The sequence below is a fragment of the Ambystoma mexicanum genome, chromosome 3q (assembly GCF_040938575.1).
Source record: "Ambystoma mexicanum isolate Mex_15411 chromosome 3q, UKY_AmexF1_1, whole genome shotgun sequence".
Classification (NCBI taxonomy): Eukaryota; Metazoa; Chordata; class Amphibia; order Caudata; family Ambystomatidae; genus Ambystoma; species Ambystoma mexicanum.
In genome coordinates this window covers 341,720,583-341,740,529 of record NC_090926.1, presented here as the reverse complement: position 1 = coordinate 341,740,529, position 19,947 = coordinate 341,720,583, and the positions used below count along the sequence as shown (strand labels likewise).

Genomic DNA, 19,947 nt, shown 5'->3' with positions numbered 1-19,947 from the left:
CGGTCAGACCCTAGGGGGCGGCCCACAGCCTCTGTATCCCCATTGTCTTATACCCCCTTTGGTCTCTGCGAGCTCTGCCCATTTCCCCCACACCTTAGAGTACTTCCCGGGGCAGCCTTTAGCAGTGTATATCCTTTTCTCCAATGATGCACATCGGTCCATTTCATTAGCCCATCTATTAATGCACAGTTTAGCCGGGTATCCCCATGTGGAGGTGATGAATCTTTTGCCCAGTCCCAGGGCTACCAAGATGAAGGTCTTCTCATATTTATTATAGTCCACCTCTTCCCCAGATGCCCAGTATCACCATCTTAGAGTCCAGTGGGACTGGAGATTCCAGGGCTGTACCTATCCTGCATCTGCATTGGGTCCAAAAGTCCTGAACGACATCAGTCTCAGAGAATGTGTAAAAAGGTACCTTCTGCCCCGCGACACCGCAAGCAGGCCCCATCTTCTACCAGCCCCCACTTCAGCATAGAGGTCCTGGAGTAATGTGCTTGATGGAGTATCTTGAATTGTATTAGGCAGAGCTTGGAGTCTATCCCAATCTCCCGAGGGGACATCAGGGCCTCCACCCATTCCTCCGCTTTTAGCATGCCCACTACCTGCTCCCATTTTTCCCGGAGCCCAGTGAGTTCTTGTGTCCAGAAGGCAGTGATTACCTGATAGCGTGTTGATGTGACTTTGGCCAGTATCCCTGTGTGGAGCATGTTTGCCTCCAGAGGGGAGCATGTGGGAACATCTGCTAGTGTTGGGAATTGGGTCTGTATGGCGTGCGTGAGTTGCATGTGTCTGAATCTTTCCCTCGGGGGTAACATGAGCTTATCCTGTGTATCAGTGAATGTTGCTATGCGCCCCTCTTGTACCACGTCTGCCAGGGTTCGTATCCCCATTTCCTCCCACCTTACAAAATGATCAATTTTGAGGATTTCTGGGATGTGTGCATTATTCCAGGGAGGTTGGTCCAGCGTAGGTCCCCCCCCCCCCCAGCCCATGTGTCGGGTGGCTTCTGCCCAGACCCTGCGAATCTGCCTCGACATCGGACAGGCCGGCCATGTCCTCTTCGGCCCCATAAAGCACCCGGAGGGGTGTGATTGTCCCCCAACTTTTAATCTCCACTCCTATGTGGGGGAGCCCTGAGGCCCCGTGGAGCCAGTCATTAGCCACCCCCAGTTGGATGGCCCAATAGTATGCCCGGAGGCATGGAAGCCCGATACCTCCTTCCCAAACTGATGGCTGTAGGGTTTTCAGTGCTATGCAGGGTTGTTTCCCGCCCCAGGTGAGTCCCCGAAAGGCTGTCTCTATGACCCTAAAGGTTGTGTGAGGGATGTGTAGGGTATTCTGGAGAACGTAGGGGAAGTGTGGGGGAGAGAACATTTTGAACAGAGCCACCAGTCCCAGCAATGCCAGTGGGAGTGCTGGTCAGTGGGTAACGTCTGTAACAAAACTGTCGATCACCGGCTGCAGGTTTAGGCGGGTAAACTCTGCGGGGTATGGCTGATGGTGATACCTAGGTACGTAAAGGTTTGGATGGAGACCGAATAGGGGCATTGCCTGGGAATTGCGTCTTCGCCACCCTGAAGAGGGAAGAGAACAGTTTTTTGGGGTATTTACTTTCAGACCGCAGAGGGACTACTGGTTAAGGATGTTCGTGACCGCCAGACATGAGGACTTGGGGTTGCTCAAGTAGACCAGCAAGTCGTCTGGGTAGAGTGATACCCGGTCTTCCCCGCCCCATGGCCATGCCATGCCAAGCCAGACCACTCTGTTGATGACCGGAGCCGGATAGCCAGCGGTTCTATGGACAGTCTGAACAGCAAGGGGGAAAAGGGACAGCCCTGCCTAGTGCCCTGCCTTAGCCGGAAGGTCCTGGAGGCAGTCCTGTTAACCCTCACGGAGGCTTCAGGAGATTCATACAGCAGTTTGACCCATGCCATATAGTTGGTGCCAAATCCCATCCTTTCCATAATGGCCCAGAGGGCAGACCACCCCACCGAGTCAAAAGCTTTTTCAAAATCTACCGCCAATAATGCGAGTGGGTCATCTATCTTAGCGGCTCGGTCTGTGGCGAGCTGCACCCTCCGTAGGTTCATCCGAGTGGACCTTGACGGCATAAAGATGCATTGGTCTGGGTGGACCAGGGAGTGGATAGCCCCCAGAAGTCAATTGGCGAGGACACGGGCAAGGACCTTAGCCTCCCCGTTGATAAGGGAGATTGGTTTGTACGAGGCGCAGAGCTACGGCGGCTACCCAGGTTTCGGGATCACCACTATGGCTGCATGTTGGAGGTCATGGGGTAGCGGACCAGCATGCGGTGCACATGGCCTATGATCGGTTCTCCTAGCCTTTTCCACGTTTCCACCGGGAAGCCATTGGGGCCCGGCGCTTTTCCTGGTTTGGAGTTGGGTCAGGGCATCTGCTACCTCCTCCTCCGTGATATCTTCCTCAAGTCTACCTATCTGTTGCTCTGGGAGTTTTGGGAGTGTGACAGAGTCCAGGAAGTTTGTATCTGCAGGACTCTGTAGTGGCGGTGGGGTGGAGGGGAGTAGAGCTGCTCATAGAATGTTGCGAATGTCTCAGCTATCTCAGCATCTTTGGAGAGTAGTTCCCCCGTGGGTCCCTGTATAGGTGTGTTGATGTGACTTTGGCCCTTTACTTTCCCGCCTCTCTAAGTAGGCCAGTGTCTTACCTGCCTTGTCCCCTGTTTTGTATATCTGGCTATGCATGACCCAGTGGGCAATTCTGGCATTGTCTAGGGCCAGATTCCGTAGTGTCTCCTGGGCCATCACTAGTGCCTCTTTTGCGGCCTCTGTCCCCATTGCGAGGTACTCTTCTTCGATCCTGGCGATTGCCTCTGTTATTTCCCGGTTATGCGACACCTGTCGGGCCGCCACCAGAGAGATCGCCTCGCCCCGGAGAACCGCTTTATATCCCTCCCAGAGTGTGACGGGGCTTTTGACTGAACTTTCGTTCAGGGAGAAATATTCGTCCATCTTTTGGGCGAGTCCCTCCATAACCTCTGGGATCCCGAGGTAGTATGAATTGAGATGCCAGGTAGACTTGTGCATTTTGGGGCCGTGTTTGATAGACATAATCAGTGGGGAGTGGTCTGAGATGCCACAGGCCAGGTGTGTGGCCGTTTGGAGTCTGTGTCTCATGTTGCGTGGGACATAGAAGTAGTCTATGCCTAATAGAGATTTGTGCGCCCCTGAGAGAAAGGAGAAGCCGGTGTCTGTGGGGTGTAGTGCGCGCCAAACGTTTACCCAACCCAGTGCCCTGGCGAATTTAGTTTGGTCGAGTGGTTGGGGTTTCTGGATCCCACATGTGTTCTGTCCCGAACCACATCCATCATCTCATTGAAATCCCCTCCCAACACTCAGTGGTCCGCCTGTGTATCTAGCAGTAGGGTTTTTAAGATCTGTCAATAGGTCTTGTGTGAGCGATGGGGGTGCGTATGTGGCAACTATGCCCCAGGAGTTGCTCCGTATATCCCTGGTCACCCACACAAAGCGGCCTCTTGGATCTGCTTGAACCCCGCCCAGCTGAAATGGGACTCTCTTATGTACCAGGATCAACGTACCCAGTGACCCACTTGAGAAGCCAGCATGGAAGGCGGTCGCGTAGTTGGATCTGCGGAAGAACTTGCACTCCGTGCCCACGAGATGTATCTCTGTAAGGAGAACTATGTCTGGTGTATGCCTATTCAGGTATTGAAGGACCAGTCTTCACTTGATGCAGGAGCCCAACCCATTGACATTCCACGTGAAGAAAGTTAAATGCCCTTCATGTGCCATTGGTGTCTAGAATGATGTCTGGCTTGCATTTGTTGGAACCGCCCCGCTTGTGACCATCGGTGAGCTTTGCCCCGTGGATCCCCCAGTAATTGTTTGGCACATCGTGCCAGGAACCCAGTGTGGCGAGCCATGTACTCTGTGACCCACACATGCGATCTGTGACCTTGTGGACATTGAAACAGAACAGCCCGGGAGCCATTGCCATTGCTGTGTGTGCGTGCTGTGGGTGGGTATCCTCCCCCAGTCGTGTTCCGCCCCCGTTGCCCCCCCAGCCCCATGTACCATACTCCAGTGAGAACCGAGTCTTGGTGACCATATGCCTCAACCCAAGTGAAATAAACAACCAACAACGTGTGAACTCCACCCCCCTCCCGGATAGATCTGTGTCCTCTCCATCTCCAGTCATGTCTGTGATAGCCGGATCCCTCCCTGTACTCCCCCCCCTCCCTCCCCCCCAACCAGGAGTACCTGTAGCCCGAACTGGGTGCCAACTGGGTGCAAAACTTCAAACCAGGACATCGTTGATGTTACGAAGTGCTCACTTTGTATGCTCGTGAGCCTTGCGCCTTTCCTCGGCAGTCGCATTGTTATTATCCTCCAGAGTCGCAAGTAGTGCATCTCTGTCCATATCTCTGCCGTGCACCCTCATCCTTTCTCTGCGCCTTTCTCATCTTCTCGTGGGGGCCTAGGTAAGTTTTGATCCAGCGTATCGGGTTGGAGTGGTGAGTTGTCCGCCCTGGTTTTTTGGGACAGGGGTCCACTTGGTGAGCGTTGCTGTCCCGGTTCATTCAGGATTTGGGTTTCCAGCCAATCCCAGGCTTCTTTTGGCGAGTAGAACAGATGGGTGACGCCATTGTGGTGTACCTTCAGAAGTGCTGGGAAGAAGAGTGCGTATTTTATAGATAGTGAGTGTAGCTTTTTTTTTAACCGAGTCGAAAGACTGTCTGGTCCTCTGGACTTCGCTGGTGTAGTCAGGCTAAAAGCCAACTCAGTGGCCATTGTAGGTGATCGGGCCGGTTGCTCGAGCCATCTGGAGAATGGCATCTGTCGCAAAAGCTCATCTGTTTTGCAATAATTTTTCGCAGCGATGCTCCCGGTATCGGGCGTCCCGATGGGACTCTGCGGGCGCGCTCAATGGAGAAGAATTTGGAACATTTCTTCGGGGCGAATACCTCGGCCAGCCAGTCTTCCGGGAAGAGTTCGGCACTAGGCCCTTCCTCCTTTTCCAGTTGGGACACCTTTTGGGTGATAGTGGCCAGGTGCTTTTCCATCTGCTTCACCGTGTCCTCCGTGTTGGAGATCCTCTCCTCTGTCTCTCCCACCCTCGCTGATACGTTATGGAAGTCTTGGCGTAGGAACAAGAGCTCCGTTGATAGGCCACCTATTTTCCCCTCAAGTGATGATCTCGACTCTCTAATGGCCTGCATGACATCCGTCAGTGAGATGGTAGGGTCATCCGTCATTGCTTTGTTTCCCTGTGGGGCCTAGGCGGTGGGCCCTTGTGTGGCGCCCACTGTGCATAGGTCCATTTTACTTTGGAGGGTCTGCCGCTTGACTTTGTCCTTGCCCATGTTTTCCGGGCGTTGGTCCAGGGGATGAGGCGCCCTGTAGACCTTTTTATGCAGAGGGTATACCTGGGGCCCTGAGGGTCTTGTGCCAAGTACAGGCCTGCACCGACCGGTTTGTGAGGGCTATTTGAGTTGGTGGCCCCCTGGGGCAGGTGTCCGTGCAGTCTGTTTACTGCACGTGGGGCTGCTGCTGCTGGGGTAGTGCAGTGTGGCTAAGGCCTCTGGGGGGGGGCCCTTTGGGGTGTTGCAGGTGTCTGCGCAGTATCGTCTGCAGGATATTAGGCTGTCGCTCTCCTCTGCCCTTTCCCAAGCTCTGGGTCAAGGGGTAGCGGGGTAATGGGCTCTCCTGACTCGCTTGCATCAGAGGGAGTAGGGTTCTTCCCGGGGGGTTCCTCACCTCTTCTCTGGCCTGGTGAAGTTGGGCCCAGGTCGCTTAAAGTGCTGCGGGCCCTTGAGGTGCCGTCTCTTCCTTCAGGCGCGGGTTCCCTGTGGGCCCTGCCCACAGTCTGCCGTTCTATGATTAGCCTTGAGGCGGGGGTCGGCACGTGTCCAGTGGTGCGTGGGGTATGTGGGTCCTTACAGGCGCGTTTCCATGTAATGCCGGCTGCCCCACTCTGCATGCAGGGGGCCTGTGGGGCCGGTGAGGCGCTTGTGTCCATCAGCCTCCTGGCTGCGAGATGGCGACTCTCGGTCGGCGAGGGGCTCTCGGCCCGTTTGCTGCTTTTACCACTCCAATTTTTGTCGGACTTGCGGTGGTCAGCCTCCCACGGTGTTCAGCTGCCTGCTGATGCCCTTAGCTGGGGGCTCCAACTCCAGGGGGCGGGCGCAGGATTTTTGACAGGATATTGGCGGCTGCCAGGAGCTGGTGCGTTTAGCTCCTCATCGGCGGCTCGCGCATGCGCAGTCCAGCAGAAAATATTGTTAAAGTAAATTGTTTGACCAGTCCCCTATGTTAAACACTTGCATTTTTCTGGAGGAAAGAAGCAAAGACCATCATTAGAACAGTCCTGCATGACTAGGGGATGCTAACATTTCAACAATTTGGGACACCGCCTGATATGCATGATCACACAAAGACTAGGTCGACTTTGAAGGTCATTGTATTCCAATGTTTCCATTAATAAACTGAAAACAGTAGTTAAAATGGCTTTCAACACTGGGTCAGGGCAAAGATGGATCAGGAGGCCTTATTATTTTTTGATCTTATTATTTTTTTTATTCAGGGAATGTGATTGCATGACAAATGCATAAGCAAAGCAGGTCAGTTAGCTGAGTGAGAACAACATTTTGTTTAGTCATGTTTGCATTGATTGACAGACCTCAGTATGGAGTTTTGAACTCTTAAAGAGAAGGCAATGATAGGTGAAATTCATTAACCTTCAAGGGAGAAGTCTGATAGGATAAGATGCATGAAATCCCGAGGTGTGGAAAATAGAAACTACATTGAGGCAGTACGTACGTTGTTGAACCCGTTTTGTTTTTACTGATTTAGATCACATGCTTTGTCTGTGGTGCTGTGATTCTAGACAACTCAACTTGGCCATTAAGGTGGCTTTTAAAAAGCAAAACATGGGTCCTCACCTTTTTCCTCACGCAGCCATTGGCTCCTGGGACAAAAGGTCAGCCTGGAAGCACAATGAATGAATGTATGTGTGTGTATACATATATTGTCATATAAAATGTGCACTGTGATTTGAGGACTTACTGATATGTTCTGCTTTTTTATGCCACCCCCAGGTTCGCGGCATGTCGATTGACCAGGCGCTCGCTCAACTGGAGTTTAATGACAAGAAGGGGGCCAAGATCATGAGAGAGGTAAGCACTGTTGATTTTTGGTGCTGATGGAGCCCCGAGAATGTTGTAGGGCTGGATAGACTCTGAGACCCCAACTGTGTTGGTTTTCTCTCTCCCACTGCCCCCCTAATGTCTCCCGTTTAATTTCCATTTCATTTCCCCACCAGACTGTGTGGATTTGATTAATTTTGTTTTGGCTCCATTCTCCTGCTTTTTTCTCTAATCCATTAAACATGTGGCCACACGATCGCAATATCTGGCAAATGGTGTGACTGTGAGCATGTGATTGCAATCTCTGCTACATGGTCCGAGTGGCATATAATAGCAGCAAGTGACAAGCGTGTTTTTGACATAGATGAACATTTCAAGTTGTCAGCTACTAGCTAATCCTAACTCGCTTGCCCTCTGGCATGAGTGTAATAGCTCTCCCTGCACCTGCAGCCCAATCACGTGACATTGGCTAGTGGTGCCTGCTTATTTTGTGGTCTGTTTTGGGGACCTATGATGCCAATAACTGTTAAGTGGTGCAAGTACCTGGTCAAATGATGTCGATGCCTACCAAATTCTGTGAGTACCAGGGCATACAGAAGACATATCTGGCAAATGGTTTGAATAATTGGGCGATGCCAAACATGCGTTTAAAGTATCTGGGCGTATAGTGGCAACACCTGGTAAATGTGGCAAGTACAGTTTGAGGGGATTACCTGGTCGTTTGATAGCCTACATTTTCAAATTAAATTCCACGTTTTACTATGAAAGTGAAGTGTAAGAGAATCAAACTGAGGCCTTTTATAAAGTAAACTATGAAACCAATCTTGACAAAGCACCATCTGATCATCCGACCCCTGATCTTCCTTCAAAGAAAATGACAGGCGAAAGCTAAACATATTGGCGTTATCGATGCCTTTTCCCTCTCGTTTCCTCTCACTCTTGTAACACTGGCATTTTTCTCCTTGCTGATGCTCGTCACTTTCATGCTAGTTTCCATATAGTCGGCAGTTGTGCCTTAATCCCCGCACGTTTTATTGCTAATGAAAATCGTCTTTTTAGAACAACGAATTGCTTTTCTTGCCGACGTTTTAACCCTCGTGACTCCTGGCCTTCCTCTCCTCATAGAGCGAACTAGCCGACTGGCTGTCGTCTCTTAGTGTATTGCTGCCAGAACGCACTAGAGAGTGCTGTGGAGCTTTGCTTGCTTTCTCGCAGAAAGGGAGTGCTCTAAGTGGGGGCACCACGTGCGGTATGCTAGGCCATTCCCCCAGAAAACTCAACCAAGCTGTGACTGAGCCGCTCACAGCCGTTGCCTTGTCAGGTGTGCCCAACATGTGACTGACTTGGCCGCCAGCTTTTCCTGACTGGCTGGGAGGATGTGTAGAGATGGCACGACAAATGGCAGACTTTAACCCAAATGTTCCCTGCCTATTATAATTATTAGTTGTTTATAACTTGCTTAATACAAGAGATTGGTTTCTAAGTGCAGGATCGGTATTCGAACCTGTGTTGCGTTGCGTTGTCTTGCTTCTAAGACAAAGTCGTTGCCCCTGAGCCATCACCCCTCACTGTTGGGGTCGCCATAATGCCCGGAATATTCCCCATTTCTCTCTCGCCATACCCACTCCTTGTTTCTCATGGTTTACCGTCTACTATGTTGGTAGAGTGTGTTCTTGGGCCTTTGGTAGTGTGGTGCAGTGGTGTGCTGGTTTTATTTGGTGCCGCTATGGATGCAGTTCTGGAAATAAAATATTGCTGGGTGATTGATTACATGGGGGAAGCAGCCAGCGTGATGAGGATGGGCAAAGGGGTGGTCAGTGGCGTATGGAGCGAGGGGTGGGGGCAAGCTGCCCCCCCCCCCCCACAGGCTCTTTTGAGAGCCTGACCAGAACTCATCAGTGGGACACCTCTCCTGTTCAGCATCTCAATGAGGGTGCCCAAAGGGAAAGGTGCCCTGCTGGGAGGACAATGCGTGCTGAGCAATTCCTGCCAGGACACCTCACCCTTTCCAAACAGGAGCGGTGTCCTGCTGCCAGGACAGTGCCCCAAGGAGCTCTGGGCAGCAGAGGGGCTCTCAAGTTGCTCTGTGTAAACCGAGCATTACAAGGTGAGCAATTAGGCACTAATGGGAGGGAGTGATCAGCAGTGAGGGTGCATAATGCTGCAGGCTTTATGAAATAATGTCCAAGGGGGATTTGTTAGGCTCCCATTAGTCTGCATGATGCTATTGTGACTTTGCATTCAGGATGGGGGGGGAATACAACTAAAGCCATCTTCTTATTGCTCAACATATCTCTATGATGTATAAAGTGTAAAGTTAATTATGAAAGGGTAGTTTCTTATGTATTGTGCTTTGCTTCCAAGGTATTGCTATAAATAAAGTATTATTTAAGCACATGAAATGCAAAGGGAAACCTTAATACATATCTATATCAACTAAACCTGTGAAGTTGCTTAAATTGTCCACATCCCAGTTTCACCATTTAACCGAAGTGTGTGATCCTGGGCAGATCATTTAATCACACGGTGTCTTATCTGCATCTCTGTAAGTGGTTCACTTCAGAGCTCATGTTAATATATCATGCTGTTATTTAAAAAAATATAATCACAAAAGTGATGGATGGAAGGTTTTGAATGAATCTTAACCACTGGCATTGCTCTGGGTAACCTTCCACACCACTGTTTTTTAGCCCGTCTGCACCATTGCAAAAGGGGTCCAGCCATATGCAAATCAGTCAGGTACTGCCATCAATGGTGGTAGCCCAGCCAGAGTTGCTCCCTATATAGCAGTACTACAATTTAGGTATTTTGCACCACAAAGTTATTTGCCATTTGGCTTACTTATGACAACGTATTCTAAAGTCACTTCGATGGTGCCTCAAAGTATCAAAGACCGATGATGCTCCTTGCAATGTCCCTTTCTGTCAAGTCATTTATGTTGGTGCAATCCATATGCAAAATAGGAGGTTTGCATGTCTTTTGCCCTAGAGCGCCTAGACAGAGCTCTAACAGATGAGTTCCCTCCACCTGTAATGATTCTGCAGTTTTCTTTTTTTTGTTGTGTTAAAATGCCACCTGCCATTAATGTTACCAAAAAAGTAGATTTGGCCAGGGGTGGGTGGTTTGTGGGGGCGAACGAGACAATATGGAACTGCGCGCACTGCATTTGGGGGGAAAGTAGCAGGACTTTTTTAGTGGCTCCACACCACCCCCTCACACTCTTGCAATGCTGGATACTCCCCAGGGGGTGGTGTCATGACAAACCAGTGATCGGCTTGTAAAAAGTGGAGAAATAAACGCAGGGCTAAAATTACACTCCATTTTATATAGATGGCTTGAAACTTGCATAAACCAATCTGACAATTTTATAATTGTTAATGGAACATGTTGAACAAAGAGTATAATAATTGTAGCTTTATTGTACCCCTCCTGAACGGGAGCTTACAAAGCAATGTAAGCTGAAAAACATCTGCTTTATAACTGTACTTTTAACTATGAAAGAACCACAATGAAATAATGAGCTCCTGCTTGTAGCCATTGTTCCCAACAGCAATCAGCTTTATGCACCCTCCCATTTGTAATCACCCACCATTCACATCTCTGGAGTGTTGGCGCAGACCATAGCCTATTACTCACACAATGCTGTGCCAGAAACCATCTAACGTTAATCGTGCTCAAATGTAAAAACAAACTACAGCAAAGATCTTCTGATTATTGACGGCAAGTCTTGGAGAGCCTGGAATCTGGGCCTGCCTGAGGCATGGGCAGTCTGTGCTTCTGCTTAGGGTTCCCCTGCCCTAAGGGCCACGCAGGCATCAGATACCTGCCTCCAGTATGTGAAGTAATATTGTTTTCAAGAGGGGTTATGCTACTTCCATGTACAAGGCTCTCTTTTTTTTGTTTGTCATAGTAAGGCAACGTGTGTCCCCTCTTAACATCCTGGGACGCTCTAAAGACGAATACCCCCTTCCAGCGGCCCATCAGACGCTGCAGGCCCCATAAGTACTGGTCATCATTTTCTTGATTCTAGCAGAGCATTTAAACTGGGACGATTTTATGAGTTGCTAACCTGCGTATATCAACGCCAGTGAAAATAAATTGTAATGGACCTGGTGGGATAAGCTACAGACATTGTTTTTACTATGTTAAACCGCAGCACGGGTTATGTTTTGACATTTTGATTGTTCTTATTAATTGTATAGCATATTATGATAACATTGAGATGATGATTTTGAAAAGCAATATTTTTGTAAAGATGTTATAACAAGGTTTGTACAAACCAAATATAGGAATAAATAAAGGGTATTGTTGAAAGTCAAACCTGGTGTTGAGGGGAAAGGATGAAAGAGGGCAAGTGAGTCATAAATATTTGCAGAGGATGTGAAAGTTGTTGCAGTCCTGGAGACTGGAGAGGTTGTTTTCCTTGGTTTTGGTCCTGTGCTGATTTTCAGGGCACAAGTCGAGGATACATGTGTGTAGACTTTGTCCACCCACTCTGTTGAGGGCTGACAAAGGGTGTTTTTTAGGCCGAAATTAAAAACAATTTTGCTTGCTCATGCGTTGGGCTACTAGGATTTCACCCCAGATGTCATCAAAGCACACGTCTCATAATTGGATTTTTGTTTTCAAGGGAATATTTAATTATGAATTGTTGGGTTTAAAAGGTAGGCATCTTGTATACTTTGCCAGCATAGTTATTGAAAAATGTACAATCTGGCTATTTTTCCGGTGTTGATTTCATTTGTTTGGAAAGACCTTTTTTTCTAAGGGACAGGTCAATTGAACTAAATTTGTGCATTTCACTTTCAGATATGTTCACGTATTGTATGTATATCCAATGGATGCCAGCGTTTGATTTTCGGTACAGGGGCAGAAATTACCACACCGAGTCACACAAGAGAACTGTAGCCATCCCCAGGTTAAAAAACACACATTTGACAGCACATTTTGCATCCGGATTAGGAAAAAGCACTATGATTTACAGAAATGTCTAAATGGATAACATTTCAGCAGCAGTCATGCAACCTATCTTTGCAGCATACTGCTATAGGATCTTCGGCTATTCCCGCTCCCCCAAAACCGATTTGGCCTGGCCACCCTTCCAATAAAGGCTCAGGTGGACCATTGATGAGGCTCCCTTCCTATATTGAAGGGAGCAGCACTAACAGCATTTCACTCACTTCTAACTTACCTGCTAAGTGAACCTTTATGCTGCACAGTACCGATGACTACATACTGCACTCTAATCCTTTGCTATACATGTATCTTGACAAGCAATGAGAACTGTCTGTAAAAACAATGCCAATTAAGCCTTCTTGTGGATTTTCGAATTTAGGTGGCCTAGTGCCCTGTTGCACCTGTTTGAAAAAGGCCAGTTGATTTGTGTCGTGCCTCTGGTCGCCCACTGACCACACTTGACTGTATCATGCCTTATGGTCGCCCACAGACCACATTTGATTGTTGTGTTGTGCCCTATGGTCGCCTACAGACCACATTTGATTGATTTGTGTTGCGCCCTATGGTCGCCTACAGACCGCACTTGACTGTATCATGCCTTATGGTCGCCCACAGACCACATTTGATTGTTGTGTTGCGCCCTATGGTCGCCTACAGACCACACTTGATTGATTTGTGTTATGCCTTATGGTCGCCTACAGACCACATTTGATTGATTTGTGTTGCACCCTATGGTCGCCTACAGACCACACTTGATTGATTTGTGTTGTGCCTTATGGTCGCCTACAGACCACATTTGATTGATTTGTGTTGTGCCCTATGGTCGCCTACAGACCACATTTGATTGATTTGTGTTGTGCCCTATGGTCTCCTACAGACCACATTTGATTGATTTTGTGTTGCGCCCTATGGTCGCCTACAGACCACACTTGATTGATTTGTGTTGTGCCTTATGGTCGCCTACAGACCACATTTGATTGATTTGTGGTGTGCCTTATGGTCGCCTACAGACAACTTTTGATTGATTTGTGTTGTGCCCTATGGTCGCCTACAGACCACATTTGATTGATTTGTGTTGTGACTTATGGTCGCCTACAGACCACTTTTGATTGATTTGTGTTGCGCCCTATGGTCTCCTACAGACCACACTTGATTGACTTGTGTTGTGCCCTATGGTCGCCTACAGACCACATTTGATTGATTTGTGTTGCGCCCTATGGTCGCCTACAGACCACACTTGATTTTGTGTTGTGCCTTATGGTCGCTAATAGACCACATCTGCAACCCCTGCCTACTAGCAACGCTACTCACATCCACCTACTGTATATCTACACTAGACGCTGGACTAGTCAACCTAACCCACATTCTAATCAAGACACATACACTAGCACACGTATGGTAACCACCACCCTCACTTCGTGGCCTAGCACCATGACACTTGCAAACCCGTACTTGGATGATCCAGCACTCTGGATACGCCACTTTGCTACTAGACCAACACCTAACCAACCTTGTACTACTGCTATTAGAAACATTAGATTGAATTCCAGAACTAGCCCACCTACCTTTCCATGCTATCACCACCCCAGCATTTTAACTAGAAATTCTAGATTAAGAGCCCGTAGTATGAAACATTCGCATATTGACCACAACCTTGCCAATTCGGCCATTGACCCAGACAAGCTAGCCCATATCCTTTTGCATGACCTACCTATACCACCAGAAACATTTCCCCAAAAAGACAAACTTATTAAAGCAGCCTTGGTGAATGCCAGGCCTCTTCCTGCCCATGCTCTCGACATCGCTGATTTTATAACTCACGAAAAACTCTATCTCCTTGCAGTCACGGAAACCTGGCTTAATGCTGCCTCTGGTCCATCTCTGGCCCTTGCTATACCTAATGATTATGCTATCATTAGATGCGACAGAAACACCTCTCAAACGAAGGGAGGTGGACTCACCCTCATATTCAGAAATACCTTCGACATTAAAGTCATCCAGGACGCTCAAATCCCCTCTGCTGAATCCTTGTCCATCAAGCTACCTCTATCACCCAACCACACGGCAACTATGCACCTTATTTACCGACCACCAGGTCCCATCTCTTCTTTTATAGAGGACATTGCATCACTCATAACCACAGATACCAAATCCAATTCTCAAACCATCTTACTTGGGGATTTTAATCTTGGTTTTAACGACCCTAAGAACACTAACGCCCATGACCTAGCCAACACCCTATCTGACTTGGGTCTTACGCACATTATTCACGAGCCCACTCATATCAGAGGCAGAACACTGGTCTGGCTCACTCACCTCAGTTGCTCTATTGATCTCCTATCCAATGACCCATGCATTTGGTCGGATCATCATAAAATAACCTTTTCTATCAAAGCCAACACACCCCACCTGGCGCCTATCATCGCCCCAGCCACCAGCACGAGAAATAAGAAAGACATTACTCTTGACAAACTCCTACCTATATTACTCCCCATCCTGAACAATATCGACTCAGATGCTGACCCTACAGTTTTAGTGGATATCTACAACCAGGCTATACTCAAAGCACTGAACACCATCGCCCCCCTAAAATTGCGGAAACCTAAACCACAGCGTCACCTTAACACTTGGTTCACACCGCAGTTAAGAGAATTACGCAAAACTAAGAGATCCGCTGAGGCACATTGGAAAAAACATCCCACAGCATCCAATAAGACTGAGCTAACCCTAGCCTCCTCCAGTTATAAAGAAGCCATCCTTCTTGCTAAAAAAAAGACACCTATAACAAAAAGATTACACAAGCGGAATCCAACACAAAAGAACCTTTTAAGATTCTGAAAGAACTAGAATCCCCCATTGCCCCTATAGACGAATGTGTTACTGACGCACTATGGTGTAGTAATATTCAGTAGGCCTTATTAGATAAAATAGCTCGCCTACAATCTAAAATCAATGCAAAAAAATCCCTACTACTAGCTGACCCGGACTACAAACAATTACCAAACAAATCACCTACCTTTTAGGTCAACTTGGAAACCTTTCAGTTTCTCACCCCTCTCAACCTGGGAAGTAGAAAACATCATCAGGAAACTCAAACCCTCAAATTGCCAAGGTGATGCCTGCCCTGCCCTGATCATCAAAGCTGCCGCGCACGATCTGGCACCATTCATCACCAACCTCATCAATGCATCTTTCAAATCTGGAGTAGTACCTGATAACCTAAAAGACGCGTGGGTCATACCACTCCTCAAAAAACCTACTCTTGACCCAGCCAACCCGTCTAACTATAGGCCGATAACTGTACCTTTCTTATTAAAAATACTGGAAAGAGCAGCCTATTTACAAATACAGGCCTACTTAGAATCAAACAATCTCTTAGGACTCAGGCAATCAGGTTTCCGACCGAGACACGGTACAGAAACTGCTTTAATAGATCTCACGACCCAGATCCAAATCCTGAAAGACCATGGCAAACTGGCACTCCTCTTACTGCTTGACCTGTCAGCAGCTTTCGACTTGGTCAACCATCAAACACTCTGTCACCACTTGAAAACTGCAGCACACTTCTCAGACGCAGCCACGGCTTGGATCAGTTCCTTCTTGGCGAACAGAACCATGAGGGTCTTCTCTCCCACTGATTCTGCTGAACCCTCACCAGTACCTTGTGGAGTCCCGCAAGGCTCTTGTGTGTCCCCAACACTTTATAATGTATTCACAAAGCCCCTCTTTGATATCCTCGACTATCTGGGCGTCACGTATACCAATTACGCGGATGACACCCAGATACTCATTCCTATCTCGGGTAACTATGAAACAGACAGCAAAACCCTTAATGAAATCTAATCAGTAATACAAGCATGGATGGCACATCATGGACTTTGTCTCAATGAGGAAAAAACGGAGCTGATCATCCTTGGCACTCACGCCAAACTCAAACCTTAACCCCGCATTCAAATCCTTCACCATAGATGGCAATCTCATCCCTGTGCCAAATAATACTAAAACCCTTGGTATCTACATCGATGCCACCTTATCCTTCTCCAAACAAACTAATGCAGTAGCATCATCAGCCGCTTACACCTGTAAGCTGATCACTGCATGTAGACCGTTTATCTCCTCACCCAATTGCATTACTCTTGCTAGAGCATTAGTCCTATCCAAAATCGACTATTGTAATGCCCTTTACTTAGGCACTAGCCACAAAAATATCAACAAACTCCAAGTGATTCAAAATAATGCCATCAGGGCTGCCCTCAACATTCCCAAAAAGGCGCACATCTCTGAGACCAGACGCAAACTACGCTGGCTCCCAGTCGAGCACAGAATATCCCTCAAAACTCTGGCCCTTACACACAAAGCCAGGGCCAACCTTGCACCAGCATACCTTACCAACCAACTTACACCTCACACTTCCTCAAGACCACTCAGAGCAGCACAAGATAACACTATGTCCATACCAATATTCAAACTTCATAACTCGGGTGGAGTTAGCTTCCCTGTACAAGCTTCTAAATTATGGAACACAATCCCTGCGCTTTTGCGAGCAGAACCTTCATTTAACCTATTCAAACACAACACAAAGTGTTGGCTTCACAACATGGACTCTATGACAGCCTTACCTCCTGATCCTAGCATGATTGCCTGCTGGCTGAACACTTTTGTAATTAATGTATTTATCTTATGTATGTATGCATTTGCAACACTAAGTATGTACCTACCTACCTGTAACTGTAACGTAACCTTTTGTTGACTGCTTTTAATTGTAACTGTAACCAGAGATAATTTACGCGCCCGTATGCCCCCGGGCCTGGCTGCGCTTTATAAATAAAATAAATACAAATACTTGCTAATTTTGCAAGATGCCTGCCAACACATCACCAAGCCTGACCCCAGCAGGAGAGGATCCAGAAACACTGCCAGAACCAGCGATTTATATGAGCATGGTATTGTGAAAAGTTATTACAAACCACCAACAAGTTATAACATAACCTATATTTATGTGGTATTCTAATAACGGAAGTTACAGCGCAGACCTCTAGGTTCTTCATCTCCCCTTCCCTTCAACTGCACTCTGCAACATTCTTCTCTCGCTTCCCCCATAAACATTCTACATTCCAATTACAAGCATCATGTCACATTCGACAATGACTTGTGGAATGTGACTCCAGCTACAACACAAGTCAAGGAGAAGGGGAGCAACTACGCCCTCTGGCCTCATGTACTCGCTGCCTATGCATAGACTATTGAGCCCCAACACTTTATCGACTTAAGCCCTGTTAATTTTGTTAACATTTGAAGACCTGCAAAAGTGTTTACTCTCACTGCCTCAAGTCCTCCCCGCTAATGGGCTCTATCGCACTGTAAGGTTATCCTGCATTATATGCAACCTGTCCTGTCTGCCCCAAGCCCAATCCCTGACCTGACATCCTTGGAATCTGCTTGAAGTTTATTTCTTTTGACAGTCAAAATGATTCTTACCTGTAGCTTCCGAAATAAGCATATTGCTAGTTTGGACAATATGGGCAAATATATACACAATAAAACAATTGTGAAACTTCAGCAAGAACTGCAGTTCACTTCAGTTAGCAAAGCACAATCACTATATTTTTGCAATGACTTCCACAGTCAGATGGTGTTTTCATGCAAAAGTTTCAAAAAGGCTTTTTACAAACCACAAAAGGCCTTTACAAACCACATTTCTACCAATTACATCTGGGAAGAAATGTGTTAAAGTTCCTGAAATGCAGACTGGTCTCCACTCGTCCAAAGTATGTGCTCCCAGGCAAACCACTATGCCTTCTCTGCCAAAATTAAGTCTATGCAAGATATTCAGCTCACACGGTCTGCTACTAAGAACCTAACTCCAGATATTGCCACATAGGTAAATATTAACTGTGAGAATTCATTTATTTTAAACTGTTTTTATTAGCATTTATAATGTACATTATCCGTCTTCAGTTATTTATCAACATGTATCCATGTGTACATGAAATTAGGTTAACAACATCACAAACAAACAAAACCCAATAACCCGTGTTCACCAACAGGGCACTCAAATCAGGGGCTGGCCCCGTTTCCTTGACAATCTGGCACCAGACATCTAGATGGTATGCTGATCAGCGCTGCCAGGCATGGGTGCTCAGCTGTTGGGGTTGCAGGCCTTGCCAGAAAGCTACCACATAGTCCGTGTGCTAGGAGAGGTTCACAGTGGTTTATCGTCCGATGGGTGGAACATGTCCCAAACCAGGGCTTTCCAGTACTCATGTGCCGGGCCACCCTCTCCCCTCGCTTTGGCCACCCCCTCTCCTCAGACCATGGTTTCCGCCCCTGTCCAGTGCTCCAACTCCCTGTGCCACTTCTCAAACTGTGGGCCTCTCGTGGATTAACAGTGGGAATTCATATACTAGACATGACAGGTGCCAACTGTTCATAATAGGCTCAAGGGTCTCTTTTGCATTGTGCCACTCCCATGGCTTGGATTCCAAAAATGTGCATAGCTCCACCCACCTCACTAAAATGACAATGTGCTGTGAACCCAACGCTTTGAGGACAATTGCACTACAATTAGAAAAAAAAACGCATTTTACTTTTATGTACCTTTTTAGTTTGGGCTATTAGGTGGCGCTTTTGCCAAAACTATTGCATTAGAGTACAGATTGGGAGAAATGGTATTTGAGGAGGGACACAAAGCTTGGAGATTTTGTTTGGTTATTTGTCCACTCATGGCCATGCTAATCCCTATGGCCATTCCCACCCAGTTCCTGCCCCTCCCTGCCCAACACACCTCCTAATGAGAATTCTTTGAGCTTGCTTTAATCAAGCTTTACCATCAAACTTTGCATTCAACTGCCTGCCAGTGTTTTCTCAAAGAAGTCTTCTGAGAGTTAATTCCTTAATTGGAGTTGTAATCACGCTACTGGTCTAATAAAAATGTCTTAACCAGATCTGCCTTCAGCCATTTGATTTTATAAGCTCTACGAGTGGCCTTCACTAAAAAACAAGCATTGGCAAAGCCAACCGTTTTGGCTTGTGTATTGGGCATTACCAGGACCTACTGTTAGATGCCCAGTTACTCGCACTATTTTGCACTTGCTACCATCAATAGCCAATTAATACGACTATGGCAGTGCCTTTTCCATGCCTACACAAAAGCCTAAATTACTGGCATTGGCAATGCTTGTTATAATAGTGATTAATAGTCGGTCAACTGTATTCAGCGTTAAGCCATAAAAGCCAACAATAAAAACAGTAAAATTAAAAGAATAAATACAAAGTGATTACAAATGTACATATACAATACTGTTATTTTTCTAAAATAATATTAATAAGATGAATCTATATGCACAGAAACGAAAACACAAATATATTTCATAAGAGCTAGGGGAGAGAAATCTCGCAGCCCCTACAAGGAATGCCTAACTTTTAACCGACGATCTAAAAACAGACTTATTGACCAATATACCATTTAACTCAACGCAACTTCTTGTTCCATACATATTCAGATGTTATTTGAGTTGTACAATCCCTAATGCAGAAGATCCCCAATTGGTTCGGCTGCCATGGATTTTTTTCTTAGCAACCAACTTCGATGTATATATTTTGCAGTTGGTGATGCAGCATCTCGATTGCCAGTGTTCTTACAAAAGGCCAGTGCATGGGATGTCGTGCTACTGTCCTACAGCACGTAGCATAGGAGCAAGGTAGTACTTTTTCAGGCTAATTGAACAAGGGCACAAAAACATAAAATTGGTCAGACTCTTTGGTTAGACCACACGTAGGACAGTTAATCATGCCAAAATTGCTCCATGACTTAGTAAATGCACCGTCTCTTAAGAGTGCCCATC

The 19,947-nt window shown here is 47.1% G+C and overlaps 1 protein-coding gene across 1 annotated transcript in view; it reads left to right on the top strand.

Moving 5' to 3' along the window:
* Window positions 1-19,947, top strand: part of MRPL22 (mitochondrial ribosomal protein L22) — a 221,066-nt gene that overhangs the window by 195,443 nt on the left and 5,676 nt on the right. Inside the window, exon 5 of the mRNA XM_069653954.1 lies at window positions 7,100-7,177. Coding sequence (XP_069510055.1) covers window positions 7,100-7,177 — 78 coding nt within the window. The remainder of the gene's footprint in view (window positions 1-7,099; window positions 7,178-19,947) is intronic.